This window comes from Equus asinus, chromosome 22, assembly GCF_041296235.1.
Source record: "Equus asinus isolate D_3611 breed Donkey chromosome 22, EquAss-T2T_v2, whole genome shotgun sequence".
Lineage (NCBI taxonomy): Eukaryota > Metazoa > Chordata > Mammalia > Perissodactyla > Equidae > Equus > Equus asinus.
Window position 1 is genome coordinate 46493900 of NC_091811.1, and position 23991 is coordinate 46517890.

At 36.1% G+C, this 23991-nt stretch overlaps 1 protein-coding gene across 4 annotated transcripts in view; it reads right to left on the minus strand.

The window, feature by feature from the left end:
- Positions 1-755: 755 nt before the first annotated feature.
- PUS7L (pseudouridine synthase 7 like) overlaps positions 756-23991 on the minus strand; it is a 30998-nt gene continuing 7762 nt past the window's right edge. For 3 of the 4 annotated variants that reach the window (XM_014836296.3, XM_014836295.3, XM_014836294.3), the window contains exons 3-9: positions 17337-17496; positions 15292-15484; positions 12513-12611; positions 9012-9093; positions 6717-6997; positions 2706-2759; positions 756-1668 (exon numbers count right to left, since the gene is read on the minus strand). In XM_014836296.3, coding sequence (XP_014691782.2) covers positions 1342-1668; positions 2706-2759; positions 6717-6997; positions 9012-9093; positions 12513-12611; positions 15292-15484; positions 17337-17496 — 1196 coding nt within the window. In that variant the 3' untranslated portion in view covers positions 756-1341. Of the gene's footprint in view, positions 1669-2705; positions 2760-6716; positions 6998-9011; positions 9094-12512; positions 12612-15291; positions 15485-17336; positions 17497-19511; positions 19667-23991 lie in introns of all 4 variants that reach the window. The other variant, XM_070495053.1, reaches the window with a different exon arrangement.

The following is a 23991-nucleotide window of genomic DNA, read 5'->3' on the forward strand; positions in this document are numbered from 1 at the left end:
CCCATCTGTAAAAGCTGCCTGCATATATACACTGCATCTGTAATATGTATGTCCTACTCTAGAGGGGCAACATTTTCTCACCTAGGATTTCTCATACCCGAAACCTTCATCACCATTTTTAACAACTACATGTTTGCCCTCAAGTTGACACATCTCATTTCACTTACTTTAATGGTGGACTTTCAAACTATTTCTAATTTCTTTCAGGAAGCAAATTTTGCATTGTATAAAGCTTTTTTCCTTTTTTGAATTTTATTTTATTACGCTAACATATTCAAAATGACTTGACTGACTTAAGTATATAAAAGTGCCACATTACTGATATAGAATGCTCTACAGTGCTTTTTAAATGTCATCATTATATAATGCTACCAGTAATGAAAGAATGCTCAGGTCTTCCCAATCACCATATACCATTTCCCCCCAAAATTTAACTGATATAAAATGGTTAAGGATGATTTATGATGTGGGATAGTTAAACCAACAAATACTTAAATTTTCAAATGGCAAAATGTTTTCTTCCTCTAGCAACATAAAAGGTGGCAATAATCCTATTATTTGTTGCTTATGAGGTTGGTGCTATCTTCATTCTATAAGTGAGCCTCAGAAAGAGTCAATAACATACCCAAAGTCACTAGTACCCGTCAGAGCTGGAGTCTGAGCTCAGATCTGTCACTCTAAAATCTGTGTTTTAGATAACAGAAAAAAAAAAAACAACAAAAAGTCAAGAGTGAATGTATGTCGAGATAAAGAAATTGTATGAAAAAGTTTATTTCAATCTTCATGGACAATTATTTATCTCATAAAGGGGTAAACTACCCTGGGGTAGCTATCATAAACAGAGAAACTGTATTTCCCTGATGTATTGTTGTGATTAATAATTTCAAAAATAGGAAAGAATGACAACAATAATTAACAAAATACTTCATCTATCTTTCTCCCAACCATATGCATTCATTACTACCAAGTTTCATCTACATTCTAAGTGAGGAGTTAGAGGATATAAACATTACTCCAAAGAATTTTTTTCTTATATGTTATCTTGCAGTATTATAGGCTAATAGTCTAAAATGACTGTAACTTTTATAGCACAGAATAAAAGTCACTGAAACATTAGATAATACAAAGAACACAGGCTTCAGAGTCTTAAATTCAGACCCTGCCACTTACTGGCTATATGTTCTCTGGAACGTTAGCATCAAATTCCTACTTCGTCAAGATGTTGCATAATTAAAGGAGTAACATTTATAGAGCTCCTAGAACATGGTAGTTGTTCAAAAAATTTTAGTTGCCTTTCCTTTCAAGAGTGACATATATACGATTCTATCAAGGGTATTGGTTTTAAAAATCATGCTTCATTATCTCCCTTAGACAAATCGTAGCATAACATGAAGCATCAAGATCAAAAGAGATCAAAAGAGACAAAGCTGCTTCATGGATGTGGGAACCTTCTGTTTTGACATCAGTATTCTGTTCTTCCATTAGTTGGTATGAGAGATTATGGGGATGTTTCAAAATCTGTCTATAACACCCTGGAACATTCAGTTTCAGAGTAGGTACTTTAAACCTGTATGTCTGTAGTCCATCTCTGCTAAGTATTTCCTGGTACCACTGCCCTACTTTGTTCTTTGGGTACTGAATATTGTATCCAAGCACGGGAAGAACAACCTGTGCAAGAGAAGGGAAAAAGAGATGCATGAGACAGCCTTCAGAAAAATATATGATTGTACTTTAAATTTACTTTTATGACTCGGACCTGGATCTGTAAAAACAGTCTTGGGACATAAACATTACAATCAGCCTAAAACATGCTATTGAATACTACACTACTTTGATTATTTTTAATCCTAACAGGCAAAGAAAAGAGTTAACTAAAATCAAGAAGGAGTCATAATAACCAAGGTAACCAACTCAAGTCAGATATTATTAGACAAACTTCTATTAATGCAGAGGAGAGGGAACAGAAGTTTTGGTACACTTAGCTAGCCAAGAAAGACTTAATCTCTATGCAGTCATACAATCCTAAGAGCATATTCTTTCTATAATACAAAGAACAGCGCTTACTGCTTCATCAATAACTGATATTTTGGTTGATAATTTTACATTCTTCTTACTTATTTAAAAACGTGAAAGCAAATAAGAGGCAACAAAAATAATGTTTATTTTCTCAGCTGCTTATGCGTAAACATTTTGTGGGCTTTTCCTCCTTCGCTGATGAGTTCTAGACTTTTTTCTTGAACAGTACCAAAAGGTGGTCAGAAAAAGAACAACGTAAAAACTCAAATATACACAACATGAATGAATTTCAAATTCGTTATGCTAATTGGAAGCCAGACACAAAAGGCCATATACTATATGATTCCATTTATATGACATTCTTTCAAAGGCAAAACCACAGGGACAGGAAATAAACGAGTCGTTGCCAGGGCCTGGGGCTGGGGGGCTGACTACAAAGGGGGAAGGGAAACTGAGGGGAAAGATGAAACTGTCCTTTATCTTGATTTTTGTGGTGGTCATATGACTATATACATTTATCAAAATTCATAGAACTATAAACTAAGAAAAGTGAATTTTATTGTACATAAATTATACCTGAATTAAAAAGTGGGGGGAAAAAAAAAGAGGGGGGACTGGTTAACATTTTGTCTTTGAGGCATAATGTCTACATTTAGATCTAAGTGATCCTAATTTTTAAGCAAATTTACCTGATGTATTGCATATGAATTAGCTGATTCCTCTTCTTCAGTTACTAGATGAACCTATTTTGTAAAAACATGAGAATATGCATGATTCCCAAATGTTTCAAATTCCTTCAATTTCCCTAACTCTGTTATGTATAAATTGACTCCTACGCTGAATATACATAAATCCAAACAAGATCTCTTCACCACTTGTTTCTAGCAAAGTAAACTAAGGTAAAAGTTACAATGATTCTTCCGGCTTTAACCACTGATCACTGAAGTTGACACACGCGGAGAACGGTGGGCAGCTTAACACACTAAGGCAATACTTCCACCTCAATCACCAACAATCTTCTTCTAAATTACAAAGTTGTTCTTTATTATGCTGACTCAAAAACCTGCTTCTGCGAAACCACCCCCCATCCTCAAAAGTTTCATAATATTCTATGAGAAGTGGTGTTTCTCAAAACGTTCTTCATAGAACAGTAATAGGTGCCACTTGTAGAAGGAAAGATAAAGAAGGGCATGGTAATTAAGTTTGAGAAATGTTGCTCTGGGACACCACAGAATAAATAATTCTTACTTCTCTTGCACATGAAAGCTGAAGAATAAAAGCAGCCGTCATCATTCCACAAGGATAAATAGCATTACCATCCTCTCAAAGTATTCATCATATAATATGGTGGCTAGACCGCCTCTAAATCTGCTTGTTTTCCCCTCAGTTCTCCTCATGCTTATCAATAATGTCCACCCTTTTTTTGTTTCTCATTTGGGGTTTATTTGTTTGTTTACAGGTAAATACCCCTTTTCACTGCTGCACATAGAAATAGATATAAAGCTCTATATGTAATCTGATCAAAATATACGGGACTATGATCTCTTTTGCATCATCACTTCCAGTTTTCTATCTTGTATAAATTCATAAGCATAGCTACAACACTGTAATTTATGAAAATACTGAACAAACATGGTCAAGTTCAGAAGACTATGTTTTGTCTTTAGGGAACTTCCTCCAGGCTGATATCTATGAATTAATCAACAAACATGCTTTTGCTGTATGGCTGCTCCCCAAATTCACCTAACTTTTTAATTGTCTAACTCACTTTTCTCTATCTTGCTCACAAAAAAATTATACGAGAATCTACCAAGTGACTTGAAAGAAAGATACACCTGCTAGCCTAGTAATCCTCTCAAAAAGGGAATCAGATTAGTTTCCTATAATTTTTAACTGTAGAAACACAACATTACATGCCCTATTTACTATTTATTAGAAATCTCATTCTGCCTTTCTCCTTTTCATATTTTATGTTTTGAGCCTCTAAGGCCTGCCTTTGCTTTTCTCAGTGCTAACTAATAAAGTATTGATTGGTCTTAAAATATATAAAGACATTTTTTGTTGCTAATAAAAGAAAACTGCAAGATATGAAGGAGAAAATGTTTTTTTCTCCTATAGCTCCAAAAAGAAAAATAGATACAATTCTGATCACAAAGCTGTCCTTGCAAATGTTATTTTGAACAAAGAAGTCTGATAAAACGTATTATTTCAGAGATTATTGCTATATCTTGTCAAAGTAACCTCTAAGTCCTGAAAATTTGAATTAGAAATGGCTGACTTACTAAATAATGTGTTGCCCAGGCAATATTTAAATGGATATATATTTTCTAGAAGTGTTAAAAAAGACTTGTGATTTTCCATTATTTATTAAAGAGGATCACTGACATCTCTTCTTCCATTCACATGAGATAAAATAAAACCTACGATGCTGCTAGATTTCTCTTTACACAGTTTCAAAGTCTGTCTCAGTCAAACGACCATTCTTAGTGATTTATGCTCCTAGTGATCCCTTTCTTGTCTAAATATTCATAAGCCATCCATTTAATGAAATAGTAAAGCAGACATACGTTGTTCTGGCTGCACTCCCTCTTTTCCGGGAGTAGCCCCCCATTTTCCAGGGAGCTTCCAGTTCTCAAATGTGGTCTGGGTGGGATAGTTCCAGGAAGGAATCCTTGGAACACAGGCTTAGCCAATCATATACTCCAGTCCACAGTAATTGGTGTGAGGACATGTGACACAAGTCAAGCCAGTTCTAGCCACTGAGACTCAATTCCATGGCTTTCGTTGAAACTTTTGGGAAAGAAAAGCCCTCTCTTCTGCAGAAGTTGTGAGAAATACGCTTGGAGCTGCTAATAACCATCTTGCCAGCAAATGAATAAGCCAGACTAAGAAGAGATCTAACACAGAAGAAAGCAGAGCTGAAAGATGAAGAAAATGAGATGGATGATGTCGGACACTGCATAAGCCCCTGGAAACGGCTGTGCCCGAATGGATCACAGACTTTCAGTTACAAAGGCCAACAAACTGCTGTCTGCTTTTCCTTAAGTTAGTCTGAGATAAAGGTTTCCATTACTTGAAACCAAAAAACCCTCAATTTATACATCTAGAACTCTGTGATTAATTAGATAAAGCTTCCTTTATGCACATTTCAGAGTCTATTTTTCTCCACTTTTGAAAAACTGGGCCATGTTCCATCTCTAGATGTTCACACCTTTTCCATACTCCATGATTTCTCTAGTGGAGAGCAGTTTGGGTCAGGAGTCAGACAACTGGGTCTTTTTAATTCTGCTACCTGTGTCACTTAATCTGTTTCCTCTCCAATGTGGGTCTCAATTTTCATTTCCATAAAATAGGAGTTAGAAAAGTGGGTCTCTAAAATCCTCTTCTCCTCTAAAATTCAATGACTTCATCATGTTGTATATGAAAGCACTACTCAAATCTCTTCCTCTAATTTTTAAAACATATTTGTGAGATTGACTTAAGATAACGTTGGAGAATAATAGTTTGTTCTTTTTGCGTTACAATACTGTAAAATGAATTTCCTTGCATAATTTATGGAATTCAATTTCATTATTTGGTTCAAACCCACAGAGACTAAAACACTAGAAAAATATTAGGTGGATAGGGAGGAAATTGAAGGATCAACTTTTGTAATATAAATTTTAATTTCATTCATATAAATGCCTCTAAGATACTGTTAAGAGGAAAAAAGCAAGTTGTGAAATCATACTTATATAAAGGAAACATACACCAACCACATTACATGCCCCATATACCATTATTATAAAAGTTTTATTCTTTTTCCTTTTCAAATTTTAAGTCCCTCCTTTCTCTTCTCGGTGTTAACTAATAGAATAAAATCCACTGTTTTGTGCATTACGTGTATAATTTTTTAAAGAGTGTGTATGTGCCCATCAAGGGACGAATGGATAAAGAAGATGTGGTATTTACACACGATGGACTACTACTCATTCATAAGAAATGATGAAATCCGGCATTTGTGACAACATGGATGGACCTTGAGGGTATTACGCTGAGTGAAATAAGTCAGAGGGAGAAAGTCAAATACCGTATGATCTCACTCATAAGCAGAAGATAAAAACCACGACAAACAAACACATAGCATTGGAGATTGGATTGGTGGTTATCATAGGGGAAGGGGGGAGGGGGGTGGGCAAAAGGGGTGATTAGGCTCACATGTGAAGGGATGGACTATAATTAGTTTTCGGGTGGTGAACATGATGTAATCTACACAGAATTTGAAATCTATTATGATGTACACCCCAAAATAATTAATTAATTTAAAAAAAAGAAAAAAAAGACAAAAGATAGAAGCTATTACTAATTCTTTTCAGAAAGGCCAAATACATTTTGCAGCCATTGTTCTTTCTTACGTATTTTGTAGCTATTTTAAATTACATTTATATGATATTTTTCCCTGAAAAAAAAAAAGGAAGGTTTACCATCTTTGTACCTTTCACTTCATACCACTATTGTTACTTTTCGATTTACTAACATGTGTTAAGCCTCAGCTGACAGCAGAGTAGAAGCAGGAGATGAGCAAATAAAAGTAAAAATAAATAAATAAATAAAAAGCATGTGTTTACTTTTAAATTATTTCCAAAATAAGAGCTTCTGAAAATTAGCGTTCCTGGTGTGGTCACTACTCTTGGAAAACTAACTGATGAAATGATACTTACTTTACTATTTGGGAAATGCTCGTCATTAACATCTTCATCCAAACAAACCAAATCACCCTCCACTACTCTTGATCCATAGGTTGTAAGTCTGTAAGACACGGCTTCATTCCAAATTTTGCTGCTATATGCATGGACATAGAATATACGCATAGAATGGGGTAAAGAGAACCAGGCCTGGATGCAACCCTCCTCTGTCACGCCAAAGCGATGCAATGACTCCAGCAATGCTCTCTCCCGAACTTTTAATTCAGGCATCAAAGAAAGTGTGCCTTTAGCATCCTCTGAAATATAGAGAAAATCAGTGAGTCAACGACTCTTATTTAAAAAGCCAGTTATAAAGACCTTTACTATAATCTCTAAACAAGAAGCAATGAACTGTACTATCTTGTAAACCTGAATATGAAGATGATGCTCAGCATCAACTGTAAACCTAGCTACACTTGTAGAGTTTGCTTGTTTTTTCTAATATAGATCATTAATCACATGGTCCATTCACTTTCTCTGCTTTAGAAAAGAATAGCAAAAAGCACAACATTAGTAATTTCTACTTCAAAATGGTGATAAACTAATTCGCAGTTATTCAGAGGACTTTTCAAAAAAGAAAAACAACCCTCTGAGCCTATAGATGTTTAAAGAGCTATTATGGACATTCACATAGAATTTTTTGAATAAGAAAGGTTGGATCCTTCAAGTATACTATTAGGTCTTGCCAGTGAGATGCTTTTTAAAATTAAGATTACTGGACTCCATCACAAAGATGCCTACTCAGGGCCTTGCAATCGGCCTTTTGATAAATGCATCAGGTTTCTTATGGACACTAAAGTTTAAGAATCATTGCGATAAGAAATTATCTTCTCAGGACTCTACAGTAGATACAAACAAATAAGTCACTTTAAACTTTCTCTAGTATTACTCAGATTACTGATAACAATTTGAAATGCCCACACTGTTTACAGATTGTGGGAAAGCATAAAAATATTTCTTTCCTATGAATAATTACATATATGTAAAATGTACATAAATAAAAATAATGAATGAAGATGTTTGAAAACTGATGTCCTTTAATTCAATGGAAGTGAAATTCAGTATGCAGATAGCTGTTGTTAGCGTCATCAGTCAGTTCTGACTTCTAGTGACTCTGTCTGTACAGCAGAAGGGAACCCTGCCTCGTCTTTTTGCGCCATCCTCTCACCCTCTGGCACCACCATATCAGACAATGCCCCACCGCTATTCATAGGGTTTTCATGGCCAGTTTTTTTGGAAATGGGTGTCCAGCTCCTTCTTCCTAGTCTATCTTAGTCTGGAAGCTCTGCTGAAACCTGTTCCTCATGGGTGGCTCTGCTGGTATCTGAAATACCGGTGGCAAAGCTTTCAGCATCACAGCAACATGTGGCTGCCATAGTATGACAACCGACAGATGGGTGGTGTGGTTCCCTGACTGGGAACGAACTCAGGCTGTGGTGGTGAGAGCCCCGAATCTTAAACACTACACCACAAGCGCTGGCTATGCACATATATACGTAGTCATATATTTGAATGAATCTAAAACAACATGCTTGCTGTTATTATTATTTAAATACAACTAATATTTATTCAGTATTTAGTATGTGCCAGCTACTATTTTAAAAGCATTGTATCTGTTATCTTATTTAAACCTCGTACGAGTCTTTCAGATAGCATTATGAGCTTCAATTTACAGATGAAGAAACTAAAACAATGAGGCTAACTTATTAGCAGAAGACCGTACAGTTGGAAAGTACCAAAGCTGAGAGTGAAACCCTTGGAGACTGACTCTAGAACCCACACTCATAAACACTTTTCTTTAGTGCTTCCCATTAAGCATTCTAAATGTATATTATCATATTGGCCTAAAGTTTTCAAAATCAACAGTCAGGGCTGAACAGCAACTAAACCAAAAACAAGGCACAAAGTATCAGATATAGCAAACGTACTTTTATTTATTTTTCAGCCTCCTCTAGTTGTAGTGAATTATACTTCCATCAGTACTAGTTTAGAACTGGGAACTCCTATCTCCTCAGAGTTTAGGCCAAGAAAAACTAAGAAACCATCTCTCCCCTCACTCCTACTCCCAAGGAAGGGTTAGAACAGATGAAAGTCCTGGAGATCTGGCCAAAAATGGGAGTGCCTAGGGCATGTAATGATATGATTAAATATACAACATGTTACAATCTGTTCCTTATCACATTTATGTTGCAATGAATGCCCTCCTGCTGACATAACATTTATATTGTGTATCTGTATGGCTGTGTACGGGATAAAGAAACTTTTAAATACCAGTCTGAAGAAAATATTTCTTTGCTCTATTTACAGGATTATCCAAATCTTCTGGTGTAAGAAATAATTTTACAGCCTTCACCTTTAAAAATCAAGCAAACAAACATGTTAAATAAAAATGACAAACTACTTACTTTTTAAAAAAAGATACAAATTCTTAGGTATCTTAAAAGGATATGGATTTAACAAATGATACCTGAAGATGCAATTTTATTTTATCTATTTATTTATTTTAAAGATTGGCACCTGAGCTAACAACTGTTGCCAATCTTTTTTTTTTTCCCTGCTTTTTCTCCACTAATCCCCGCAATGAATAGTTGTGTATCTTAGTTGTGGGTCCTTCTAGTTGGGGCATGTGGGATGCTGCTTCAAGGTGGCCTGATGAGCGGTGCCATGTCCGCACCCAGGATCTGAACTAGCGAAACCCTGGGCCGCCGAAGTGGAGGGCACGAACTTAACCACTCGGCCACGGGGCCAGCCCTGCAATTTTATTTTTAAACTGTCAAAAATTAAACAGTTGGGCCAGTCTGGTAGTGCAGCGGTTAAGTGCTCATGTTCCGATTCAGCGGCCTGGGGTTTGCCGGTTCGGATCCCAGGTGCAGACATGGCACCGCTCAGAAGGCCATGCTGTGGCAGGCGTCCCACATATAAAGTAGAGGAAGATGGGCATGGATGTTAGCTCATGGTCAGTCTTCCTCAGCAAAAAAAGGAAGATTGGCAGTGGATGTTAGCTCAGGGCTAATCTTCCTCAAAAAAAAAAAAAAATTAAACAGTCAATGTTAAATTTAGGAATAAACCTTCTGTACAAAGCAACCTTATACACAGGTTTAAATATTATGAACTGGAAAAAGTGCCCCCCCATCACTTCCATCATTCTTCTGTCATTTTTTGCCTCTACCATGGAGGTATAAACACAAGTGTGAAGTAATGACATAAATCTCAGACTTAACCAGTGTACAGAGCAAAAACAAGGGAAGAAACAAGAAGAGGGGAATGGCAAGCCACTAATTTCATTCACATCCTCAAGTCTCAGAATTCTTTAGTCTTAAAAATAATTGCCAAAATCTTTAAAAAAAAAATGCTAACTTTAATATTTTCTTTTAAAATCTAAAAGATTAAAAGATGTTCCTTTAAAAAGAAATGGTATCTACTAGTTCCTGTATTTTATCACTGTCTCCAACACTGTGATTTATTTCTAAATATGTGTCTTAGAGTAGGAAAGGATCTTAAGATAGTTCACTCAGACTAACCTCCCACTCAGACTTCTTTTATAGTATTTATTCATTCAAACAAATATTTAAAAAGCTAATTCATCAAACAATTATTAAGCATCTGCCATGTGCTAGGCACTGCACAGTGTACTCGGGATAGAGTGATGAGCAAGAGACATGGTCTCTGTTTACTGGAAAAGATTAAACAAGCAAGAAGAATAAAATACAATAAAACTTAAGATGGGGAGTCCAGGAAGCTGCAGGTTCACAAGATAAGGGGAATACACTTTTTCTCGGGGAGTGGGATGAGAATTTAAATTGAGAAATAAGGAACATAAATGCTAGGGAGGGAGTGCTTTAAGCAAAGGACAAAACTATGCCTCTCTAGCTACGGGGGCCAGCCTCTAAGACCCCCAGTGACCTCCACCACCTGGTACGCATGCCTGGTGCAGTCCTCTCCCCCACAGTCAGGATTGGTCTGTGTGACCAGTAGAATACAGCAGAAGTGAAGGTATGTCACTTCCGAGATGAAGTTATAAAAGACACTGTGATTTCTGTTGTGGTCTCTCTCTCACTCTTTGGTGCTCTTGGACTCCTCTCTCCAGGGGAAGTCATGCCATGAGTAGCCCTATGGAACGAAACTAAAGCCTCCTGCCAGCAACCATGAGAGTGAGCTTGGAAGCAGGTTCTCCGAGCCGAGTCAAGTCTTCAAAGACCTGGCTGATAGGGTGACTGCAAACGCGTGAGAGACGCTGATGCACAAACGCCAGCTAAGCTGCTCCTAGACTCCTGACCCTCAGAAACAGTGTGATAATAAATGCTTGCTGTTTTGAGCCACTGAGTTTTGCGGTAATTTGTTCCACAGCAATAACTGATGATTGATATTCTAGAAAAGTTAAAAAAAAACATTTAGGAGCATGGAATGTGAATTTTGAAAGAGGTGAGAGGGTAGCCATCCAATTTTTGTTTGAATGCTATGAGAAACAGAAATTTCCAGTTTTTGAGAGGTGGAGGCGAGAAGCCCATTCCTTTGGACAATTGTTAGAAAAAAGTCTTTTTTACAGTAGGCTAAAACTCGGCCCCTTGAATTTCTACCCTTGTAAAACCAGAGAATTAACAGTCTAATAATAGTTTTGATCACTTATCTCTGTGGGCCTGACACTATGCTAGGTGCTTTCACAAAAGTTATTTCATTTAATTCTTACAAAAATCTTGTAAAATATATGTCATCTCCATTTTACAGATAAGGAAACCAATGCTTGGAAAAGTGAAGTAAGCTGCCCCATAGGTTATATGACATATTTGACAAATGGTGGAACTCAAGTAGAACACATGCTGCATTCTGCAGATCCCAAACTACTACATTCCTCTTCCATGTGACAAAATTTTAAATATTTTATACACTTACTTCCTCTTCTAGGACATTTTCTAGACTGAAGAAACATTGTTTAACTAATCATTTCTCATCAACACGGTTTCTAGACCCTTTATCATATCAGTTATATTCCATTTGCTAAAATATCTCTTGAAATGTTAAGCCCAGAACTACAAATTCGCAGATGCGGTCTATATCATCAGCTCTCAATGTTGTTTCCATGTGTAAGATGATGCTGGCATGCACAATGCTTCTCACAAGTGCTTTTGCTCTTCCTTTCTCTTTTACTCAAGAAAACATAGCACAGAAACGAGTGAGCATGATACTATTACATGAATAATCTAGCATTTGCTCAAATATATAATTTTTATAGTTTTGTACTTTTCACTATTATGTACACTCCATCCAGTGCAAAAATATGTCTGTATGTATAATATGTAATTATATATATAATTTTAATAATTGGGCAAATGCAGCTTCTTATTTGTAACATACATTTTTAGTTTCATCTAAAACTAGATCTTCATTCAAATTTGCTGTTCCCATTTTTGGTCTCTGGCTTTGGGTGAATTCCTATCTTTTATCTGATCTCATACGGGACTTCTGGAATGCAATCTGTTACCAGGATTCTCAAATCTTCTATTTAGTTCACTAAGAATTTGGTGAGTGTTGGTCAATTCCCCGTCAAGCCTCAAACAAGTATTAAACACATGGAGATCGCATGTAGTTTACTTTCTTATAATGTGATACCAAGAATACAGAGGCTGCTCAGTAAATGTTCAATGATGTAGTACATGGTATATGTATGAATGTATATATACGCATTTATATGCTGAGCTAAGAAAGCAAGGAGCTGGCTTATGTAGTAAGTATAACTGATGAACAGAGAAGATCATATTTTTTAAGGATCCATACCATTTCACTCTTCAGCAAAGCCAGTCCAATTTGGTCTGTGTGAACTTTCCTTCCCATCCCAAATCTCTGTGGTCCATAGTAATTCACAAACCCTTTACTCTATAAAAGACAAAAAATCAATTAATTAAAAGTATACTGTTATACCTGTGTACCCCCAAAATTCATACGTTGAAATCCTAGCCTCCAATATAATGATAATGGGGGCAGCGATGTGGGGAGGTAATTAGGTCATGAGGGTAGAACCCTCATGAATGGGATTAGTGCCCTTATAAGAAAAGGCCATGGAGCTAGCTTACTGTCTTTCTGCCACATGAGAATACAATACGAAGACCATGTTGGCACCCTGATCTCAGGCTTTCAGTCTCCAGAACTAGAAGAAAAAATTTTCTGTTGTTTAAAAGTTTATGGTTCTCTGTTATAGCCCCGAATTAAGACAAATAAATACAATCATTGTGTGAGAAGATGAAATCAAGTCTTTCTCTTCATATTTATTTTAATAAAATAATTCTATAATCAGTAATGTACACACTGGGACTAAATGGTCTGAGAAATGCTACACAGTTAGAGAAGAGAAAGGAGAAGAATAAGTGATTAAAAGTTTGAAAATAAGATGAGTGAAAAGGCTTAAAAAAATATGTCAACTTTTCATTCACATTACTGAGGGGTTTTCTGGGATGTGGGTTTTCCGTGCTAAAACCAGGAAAGTTCTGGGAAAACTGAGATGGATTGGTTACCAAGTACTGGATCTGATCTTTCCCCTGAAGCTTTTTCTGATTTTGAGACTCTTCTGCTGTATGGAGTTGCTGGGAATAAGAAACAGAATTATTTTCAAACCCAGCAAGTCCTGGCTCCTTTATATTTAACAGTTCGTTTTCTAGTTATCTCAGTTTCTGAAAGTCTGGGCCAAGACAATGGCATGGTGTCACTCCAGCAGGAACAGAAAATCGAATTTTCCACTGCAACCATGAAAGACATTGGTCAGCATTTAAACATGTTCTCACAAACACAACACCAGGCCCAGACGGTTTCTTGAAAGATAAATACTCTTCCACGTCACTTTAGGAGGGCGTATACATTTATTCATTCAACAATTACTATTGAGCATCGACTCCAAAACTATTCAATAAAAGATGCTAAGTCAATATGTTATCAACATGGTACAAAAGGAACTGCATCCTTACCTCAAGTCATTCACAAAACTCAATTGCAGATAGAATAAGTACTCCCTATATTAAATCTCATACTCAAATATTTTTAATTATTTACAGTTTGGAAAAATAACATCAGACAATATACTACACTAACCAGAAGAGTTTTAAGTACCCTTTCAAATTACTTGGGGTTGGATATTACAAAAGGTTTATAGCAAGCAGAGCTATAACCCTCTAAAACAAAACTTCAAAGACTTACTTTCGAAAAGGGCTTCTCAACTCCCTTCGCTTATCATGAGAACTAAAGGAAAGTTGGCAAAAACTAAGATTATTCCTACTGGGGATTTTATAATGGGCAGTTGTATATCCATAAGTACCAAATAAAAGGCAATAAATGCTATCAGAGTTTAGAAAAACCCTCTCCCCTTTTTCAGGGATATCTTTTTAATAATAGTTTTTCAGGGAAAAAAAAGAATTTTAGATGAGTCTAGAACAAAAAGGAAAAAAAAACTATAGAAAGAATATACAATCAGAGAATGCCTATACACAGGTAAATGTGCCAGATCTAAAAAAATCTTTAGTTGGAAGATACTGATTAAAAACCAGTTTCTGTTTGTTTGCTTTCCTTCCGAAGAGGCATAAAATTGTGTAAAAACTTCTTTGTGGCCACAAACTTAAGTCAGCGTTTCTCAACATTGGCTGTAGAGCAGAATCACTTAGGGAGTTTTTAAAAAATACTAATCCCTAAGCTGCATCCCCAGATGTTCTCATTCAATTGGTTTGGGAGTAGAGATTGACTGCCGAGACTTGCTAAAAGCACCCAGGTTGAGAATTACTCATCTAGATCAGGGCTGGCAAACTACTAACGGCCCACAAGTCAAATGTGGCGAGACACCTGCTTTGGTAAATAAAGTTTTACTGGAACATGGCCATGCTCATTCCTGTATTGGCTATGGCTGCTCCCTCCCAACAGCAGCAGAGTGGTTGCAGCAGAAACGATATGGCTACAAAGCCCAAAATATTTATTATCTGGCCCTTTACAGAAAAAAGTTTGCTGACCTATAGTCTAGATGATCAGACTGAAGGCTATAGTTGTACGTGCATATTTAGATGCCTGGTAAATATTTTAAAACTTACATTAAGTAATTTTCCACTGCAAGACATAATAAAATGCATATGATTTGTCATTTGTATATGTTGAAAAAAATTCAAAATCAAATTGAAAAGAAAAAAGATCATGTATAATTCTGAAAAGTAATGTAACTATTTACCAAAGATTTCTGAAAAGAATTACATACTGAAGAAAATTTCCAAAAAAAATTAAAACCCTTTGCCTAAAATACTACTTTATAGGATGGATGCTAAAAATTTTTCTTCTTATTTTTCCCCTTCTCTGGGGAACTCTTTTATATTTTTTTAATCACCATAAAATTTTGTTCTTCTAATACAAAAATGCACTAAGAAAATAAAAAATGAGCCAAATGGTCCTACATCTTATTTTTAAAAATAATTATATACGCACATAACAAGAAAAGGTACAAAAGAAGTTTCCCTTCTTGTCTCAATGTAAAAGATGGACTATAATGATTTTCCTGTAATACTTTATTTTAAAAGTTGAGTTTTCTTACCTTAACATTTTCTATTGCTTCCAAAATTCTCTCTTTCAGGTTTGCAGAATCATTTATTTGGTTTTTTAAATTTCTGATGACAATATCAAAGTGATTTCCTTTAAGCTGACCAAGTCTAAGGGAATCTTCCACAGAGTGAATATTAAACACATTCATTCTTTTCTTTTCAATTTCTTTTTCAATGTTTTTCAACCTATAAATGATAAATCATACAGACTGAGTTAAATCTTACATTTGAAGAGTTAGTATAAGGTTTAAATGCCAGTCGTCAGGCAACCACTTATATCAGAATACTAAAACAAAATTTTTTTGGAATATTCCAAAGTTAATGTTATTTCAACAAATGCGCACTAAAAACTCATTATAATAGGATTATATTAAGAGTAACTTTAAGACCTTGAACATATATTCCTAATACTATCACTCTATCTACGTAGGCCTCCTGACCTCTCCTCAGTTCGAGTGATAGAACCTCTTAACTGTTCTTCTGTTCCTCCTGTCCTTAGACTTTGCTCCTTCCCTCTTTGCCCAACATTACCAAGAAAGACCACTAGCACCAGAGGATTCTCCTAAAATCCTGCTCTGAACACTTCTTTACTCAAATTTTCAATTCTTCCCCAACATCTAAACAATAGATTCCAATTATCTTAGCCTTACTTTTAAGATCCTCTAAGAACTGATGCAAATTTTTCTTTACATTCCTATTTTCTGTAGTTCCTTATAGGAACTGTTTTATTAGGCAGACTGTTTAGCTTACTGTTCCTCTAAAAATATCTTCAGATTTTCTGCATTGGCTAAAATATTACTATTATTTGAAAGGTAATTAAAATCCCATACCCATAAGCCAAATCAAAGTAGTCTCTCCTCCTAGGAATTAATAATATCTTTTGTCTTTGGTAGTTAAAAATTAGCCTTTAACATCTGAATATCTTTTAACATCTAAAGTCCTTCTCTCTTACCTATACTGCACTTCTTGAGCACTAAGACAAAATCATATACATTGTTTTTTCATCCCTCATTGAAGAGCCTAGAAGTGTCTACCAGCAAATAGAATATACTTAAACATCTGATGACTAAGGGTTAATATATCAATATTACATCAAATTAGGTTGAATTTTGGCCTAATGATTCAACTTTTTGAAGTTTATCTTAAAGAAAGCATCCACAAGGCACAGATTTAAGTACAATAATAATAACCACAGTATTACATAATTACAGTGAAACAATGGAATGAATTTCTATATCCAAAACCAAGGGAATGTTAAGCAAATTAGTCTACATAATGGAGATGATTTTGAAATATTTCATTACACAAATTTTCATAAAACAATATAAATTATTTTATTTTCATAAGTAAAATATAAACCGTATATACAGTATGATTTTCACATATATAATAAATGTCTTTGTGTGACGTGTATATAGTATAGTCTGAAAAAATTCTGGAGAGAAATAGATCAAAATATTATTGTGATTGTTTCTGAGTAATGAAATTAATGAATTTTAATTTCTTTTTTATACTTTTTTCTATTTTCTAAATCTACAATGAACATGTATTTCTTTTACAATTACAAAAAATATTTTTAAAATTCAATTAAGCTGAAGGCAGGCTAAATTTGAGTGCTTTACATTCTATTTAACAAAGATTTATTCTTAAATGTAAGGAACCATGCCAATAAAAGTATAAAAGTATTCTAGTAATTAGAAATAAAAGATTTGTAAGATATAGTCCTGAATATGAACACATATTTGAATATAGAATAGGATGTTTAGAAACAATTTAGAGCATTTAAAATCTGCCACTTCTCAAAGTTTCTATCCTAAAACTCCCTATATTTTCAACATAAATTTAAGACATAACTCTACTTAGATGATAATTATATTATTAATGCAGAATATGCTGTTCAGTAAGCCCATAATCAATTAAATAATATTGACAGTAAGTTAATATGTTCCCAGGATTATTCTGAGTTTTTAATCTCACATTTATTTATTTGATGCAACAAGAAAGTAAAGTTCTGTCTTGCAAAGTAATGTCTTATTACCTCTCTGGAGTCACTTTTCTAACCACCATTGCTTGATAGGTGATGGCTTTCTTGTCTTTAAGTCCTGCGTAACTAAAATCCGAAGGAATCACACCCAGTTTGATAGCTAAAAAACCAACTGCTTCAAACATTTCCAGGTTTTCTTTTCGTAGGGTAAAGGCTGAAACAAAAATAATCCCAGATTACAAAAAATGTAGGTACCATACATCAATTACATTCTTAGCACACTAATATAATGAATCAAATCATTAATTTAAATGAGTATTTTTGAATCAAAACACAAAATCAGTGTCAGATATCCGTTGTCATTTTAAAAATACTAGTTGGCTCATTAAAGTCTTATAGGAAAAAAAAATCCAATTCCTTAATTTGGCATTCATATCTGGCCCCAATCTTCCTTTCCATTTTCGTCGTGTGCCACATCCATTCATATATCCTATAATCTAAAGAGAACTTCTCATAATCCTTGGATGGACTAGAGCCTTCCACAGCTTTATACTTCTGCACATTTGAGTTCCTCTAAACCATGTGTTCCCTTTATTACTTCCTTACTTCTCCTCATTCTTCATGATCCAGCAGCAGCAGTTCTCCCTCAAATTCTTTCCAGGTTCCCAGGACTGAATGCTCCCAAAGCAGGGATCATGTCTCTCTTACTGACCGTTATATCTTTAGCCTAACATATAATAAGTATTCAAATATGTGTTGAGTGAATGAAAAATAAATGAAATCCACAAGCTGATTACTTGATCCTGTGTGTCTCCACAAGTTGTCATCACCAATGTCATGACACTTAACACCATGTATTATAAGTTTCTCTCTTCATGTTTGTCCACTCCATTGACTGGGAGTTCCAGGTCAGTAAGCCAGTAAATAAAACAGTGCTTGCTTCATGGTAGGTGCTTAAAACGTCTACTAGATGATATGGTAGGAGTGAGATTGTGGAGGGAGAGGAGAAATAAGCCTAGTAACAACTACCACAAAAAAAAAAATAAAGGAAACCATGTGTTGGCCTATATAACCAGCCAGAATTGACAATATCAAAACACTGCAGTGCCTGGCCCCGTGGGACAGCAGTTAAGTGCACATGTTCCACTTCAGCGGCCTGGGGTTCACTGGTTAGGATCCCAGGTGCAGACATGGCACCGCTTGGCAAGCCATGCTGTGGTAGGCATCCCACATATAAAGTAGAGGAAGATGGGCATGGATGTTAGCTCAGGGCCAGTCTTCCTCAGCAAAAAGAGGAGGATTTGGCAACAGATCTTAGCTCAGGGCTAATCTTCCTCAAGAAAAAAAAAAGAATACTGCAATCCTCAGTTCACCATATTTACATATAAGATATTTTGAAGCACTGCCCTCTCCCCTTAAATCGTGAAAAGGAAATTCAACTATTTCTGGAGAATAATTTAAATTTTGTTCAACTGCTGTAATTGTCATCAGCAGCTACAAGGGCCTCTCTGAAGAGTGCTCCAAGAAAAAAGAACATTAATCAGAAACACGACCCAGTAAGTAGAAGGATGTGAAATGTAATTATCTATGAATATATGAAATATATAAATAAGAGCTTGTAATATCCATACTTTAGAATATCATGTAATTGCTTAAAAGAATAGGGTTGATCCATATGTTCTTTATATCTCTATATAAACACATAATCTCTAAAAACATGATAATAGCAAGTTTCAAAAATATTCAGTATATATCACTTATGTGAAACTTTAAAAACTCTGAAATGCATTGTTGTACATTCTCAATGTTCTAATTTTTACAAGAAAAATATATTTTTACTTACACATTTAAGAATTGTCAAAGTATAAACAACTATAATTTCTGAAGAATATTCAAGCACTATTATTTCCTAAAAATTTTTTACCACTAGGGTCATTATTTTTTGTACTATAACAGCTTCCTAGAATTCTCCAAATTTTCTAATACAGCAGTGATGAATTAAATTATGACTCTGCTATTCTTAAAGAACTGATAAAAGAAGTACAGAAAAGGGGAGAATCATACAAGTTAATTCTGGGTGCTAAATCACAACCTGTTCCTTACGGTTTCATGGGATCGTAACCGAATGGATTATCATATCAACCTCTGATTCCAAGGCAGCTGTTTATATCAGTTGTTTTGAATAAAAAGAAATTAAAAGCTCCCTTTAAAATGTAAAGAAGTTATAACCTCAAAATATTTCAGCTGTGGTCATGATGAATTCTAGTGTTGAAAACGATTTTGGAGGATGTGGCAGGCTGAAGAGAGACGGAATCCCGGCTTTGGAAGCATCACTCTTGGGAGCCTGAAAAGAATCTGAGGAAGCAGTGCTGCTGCTGCGGGGGCTGGAAGAAGGAACAGAAGTACGGCAAACAGTCAAAGCAGTACAAAATACCAAAATATCAAACAGGTTCCTATCTGTAAGACGTGCGGGATCCTATCACTTCAGGGGGCCCATCATGTTCTCCCTCTTCTACTGCATACCTGTGTGAGGCTGAAGCTTGTTCATTTGCTTCAATCAAAACAAGACACTACAACAGATTGAACACAGGAACAGACATGAGAATCCAGCTAACTTCTATTGAGTCAGGTATCAGAAAGATTTGTAGAACTGGATAACAATGCCATCCTTCTAATTTTTAGTTGAAAAATATGGTTATTTTTCAATAAAAAATGTCCTCATGTTAATAGTAATAGACTTATGTTAAATGAATTCAGTCTTAAAATTTTGTTTTAATTGCTAATGTCAAATATCAATAGATAATAACCACATACACAAAAGCCATTTGGAGTCCACAATAATTTATAGGAGCTATACTCTTCAGGGGCCCTGGCACCAAAAAGTTTGAGAACCAATTAGGAATAATGTGAAAAATATAGTAGTCCCTCAAGTACACCAAATCTGTGAACTAGACAGAAGTCATTAAAATATTTTAAGAGTGAAAAAAAATGCAAAATTCAATCAAGCATTGCAGCAGCCTGGCTAGAAGTTGCAAACTTTGAAAAGTAGACCAAAAAAGTGTACTATATAAAGGAAGAAGGCTACAAATCCAATCCTTAGTTAAGTGAAAATTCATGTGTTTGATAATTAGGGTTCAGTGTGTCAGATCTGTCCCTGACAATCTGGGCAAATCAGTAGTCATTAGACAAGCTCAGCCACGTGAGAGGCCAAGTAAGAAAAAACCTCCAAACTGTTTGAGATTATATTAGTGTGTTGCTGATTAGCCTTAGTGCGTAAACATTTTTTATCCATGAAGATTTAGAATTTAGAACAGAAATATTTAACAGAATCAAATCCATGATTTTAGTATTTGTATTAACGAATGTGTGTCTTATGTATTCGGAATGTTTAAGAGAACAGGACTTACGTAATTCCAATTAAAAACAGCTAATTGATTTAAATTTGTCTTTTTTTTTTGGTTTTTGAGGAAGATTAGTCTTGAGCTCACATCCATGCCCATCTTCCTCTACTTTATATGTGCGATGCCTGCCGCAGCATGGCCACCAAGCAGTGCCATGTCCACACCCAGGATCTGAACAAGTGAACCCCGGGCCGCCGAAGCGGAATGTGCGAACCTAACCACTGTGCCATGGGGCCGGCCCCCTTAAATTTGTCCTTTTACATTGAAATCTCATTGAAATAGTAAACAATATGGAAACATATAGCAAAACTAAAGATTACCAAATTTTTAAGTTTAACTTATAAGATTCATAACATTTTCTTAATTACTTCGGACAACTGAAGTATTTAAAAAGAAAATCAACTATGCTAAATTTTAAAATTTAATTTTAGTGATTTCCACTTCTAGCCATGTTGGAATAATTGTCCTCCCACTATAAACAAACAGAAAACTAGACAAAATATATGAAACACCTGTTTTTAGATGCTGGAGAGTAGGCAGCATAGAAACATGATCCGAAAGAAAAGAAAAAAAACGAGGTGAGTCCTAAAATACCGCAGTTTTCTGTCTACAGGTACTTTCTGGATCGCAGCAGGGGGAGAAGGAATCCAGGTGGAGCAGAGTGGTCTTGCTGAATTAAGAGGGTAGAGGCTGGAGTTCAGGAAGGCTGTGTGGGCTGGAATTCATGGGGCAGAGTACCAGATAAGAGGAAGCTAGGCAGAGAGTTCCAGAAATCCCCACAGGTGATCCCTTGAGTTTGTTGCTGATTAATAATCTGCATATGCCTAGGATTAAATGCTATGTATTATTTAACTAATGTTGTGTAACAAATCACCCCAAACCTTAGTGGCTTACGATGTTCACTTCTCTCAGTTTCTATGGGTCAGGAATTCAAAGCTCTCCAAAGGGCTGCTTGAGTCTCCTCACAGCGTGGCAGCTGGCTTACCCCAGAGTGAGCAATCCAAGAAACATGGGCAAAAAGTACAATACTTTTTTTTTTTTTTTTTAAGATTTTATTATTTCCTTTTTCTCCCCAACCGGCCCCCCGGTACATAGTTGTATATTCTCCGTTGTGGATTCTTCTAGTTGTGGCACGTGGGACGCCGCCTCAGCGTGGCTTGATGAGCAGTGCCATGTCCGCGCCCAGGATCCGAACCAACGAAACACTGGGCCGCCTGCAGCGGAGCACGTGAACTTAATCACTCGGCCACGGGGCCAGCCCCAAAAAGTACAATACTTTTTATGATCTAGCCTTAGAAGTCACACACCATCACTTCTTCATATTCTGTTGTTCACACAGGCCACTCTGTGTGACTAGTAGGAGGAGAAGATCATTGAGAAGCTTCTTGGTGTTGAGAATCACAATCCATCTTCTAGCTTTAATATTTTATGTCCGAGTCCCATTCAAAATATACTTATTCTTTCCCAAGGCCCCAAAGACTCATTCCATTAAAGCATCAGCTCAAATTCTAGCATGTTTTCATCTAAATCAGGTCCAGCTATAGATAAGGCTCCCTGGGTACATTTTCTCGAATCAGAATCTTCAAATATAATTTCTCTTGACATGAAGGCTATGAAGGACTGTGACATGAAGAGAAACATTTGCTTTTCACATACTTTACAATGCTGAGACACACACAGAACAAGCACTATAGACTGTCTAAACTAGGGGAAAACCGGAAATACCTAGAAGTTACTGGTAAGTAGCAATTCTGAATCCGGCCAAGTATGTGTTGGTTATTCCTTTACTAGAATTCAGCCCTACCAAAACCTGGGAATGACTGCTGTGGCTCTAGGCTCCACCTCTACGTATTAGTTCTGCCCTCTGAGGGAACCTTCCTTTTCCATAAAAGATAGCCTGTTTATAGCAAAGCAGTATTCTCAGCCTAATTTCTGCTTTTTAAAGTTTGGGAATCCAAATGCCTCTTTTTATTTTGTAGTCTTTGACCCTTTCAAAAATTGTGTGGGTCTTCTTTGGGCTCATTCCATTAGACAAAGATACACTCAAATTTTGTCAAGATAGGATCTTTTCTACTTCAGGCTTCTGTTGAAACTGCTGAAGGAAAATGCCCCGAAATTCCTAGAAGATTTACTGTTTAACATAGGGGATCCGTGAGTCACGCCCTTGAAGTGCCCATAAGGCCTTTTGTCTGTCTGAACCATTCTGAGACACCGCTTTAAATCTTCCTAAAATTTTAAAAAAGGATTTACAATCACACCCTAGATTTCCTTGATAGAACATGTTGTCCTGTTGCCCTGACCTGCCATGATTTCCTCTTTGCCTGGAAGTCATTTCTTAATTTAAACAACATGTGCCAACTGGAGAGGCTAAGAATTTATTTTTTTAGAAAAATTACTGTTGAACCTAGCAAGTCCTGGCCCCTTTATATCTAACAGTCATTCCTTCAGAATTTTACGATAAGCCCTGAAAACAATCCAAGTGGCACCTTCAACTTTGCCTGCAAATCTCTTTAGTTAGAGCACCCCTTCTTTAGATACACTTTCTATTTTCCATTTTACAGGTAACAGTGTTGCCAAACTTTCTGCCACTACATAATAAAGATCCCTTTCTTTCAGGTTCCAGTTATATTTTCCTTTAAACTCTCATTGACAGCTTCCCTGAAGTACCTTCAAACTTCTACCTGCCAACAGGTCCCAGAGGCATTGCTGCCACAGGTTTTAGGTTTTTGTTACAGCAGCAACCCATTTCTGGTACCAAAATCTAAGTTATCTAATGCTGCACAATAAATCACTCTAAATCCCCGTGACATAAACCAACAATAATCATTTACTATCTCTTAGGGATTGAATGCCTGTATCCCCCCCAAAATTCATAAATTAAAGCACTAACCCCACTGTAGCTATATTTGAAGATGGGACCTCTGAAAGAAGTAATTAATGTAAATGAGGTCATAAGAGTGGGGCCCTGATTCACTAAGATTAGTGTCCTTATAAGAGACACAGGAGAACTCTCTCTCTCAATCTCTCTATCCATGAGCACACAAAGAGGTCATGTGAGCACACAGTGAGGAGGTGGCTGTCTGAAACCCAAGGGGGAAAGCCCTCACTGGACACCAACCCTGCCAGCACCTTGATCTGGTCCTTCCAGTCTCCAGAACTGTGAGAAAATAAACTTTTGTTGTTTAAGTCACCCAGTATAGAGTATTTTGTTGTGGTAGGCTGAGGACCCTAATACACTCCCCCACACAGCTTTTGTGGATCAGGAATTCAGACGTTAGACAGTCTGGCTTGAGGTCTACTGTGAAGTT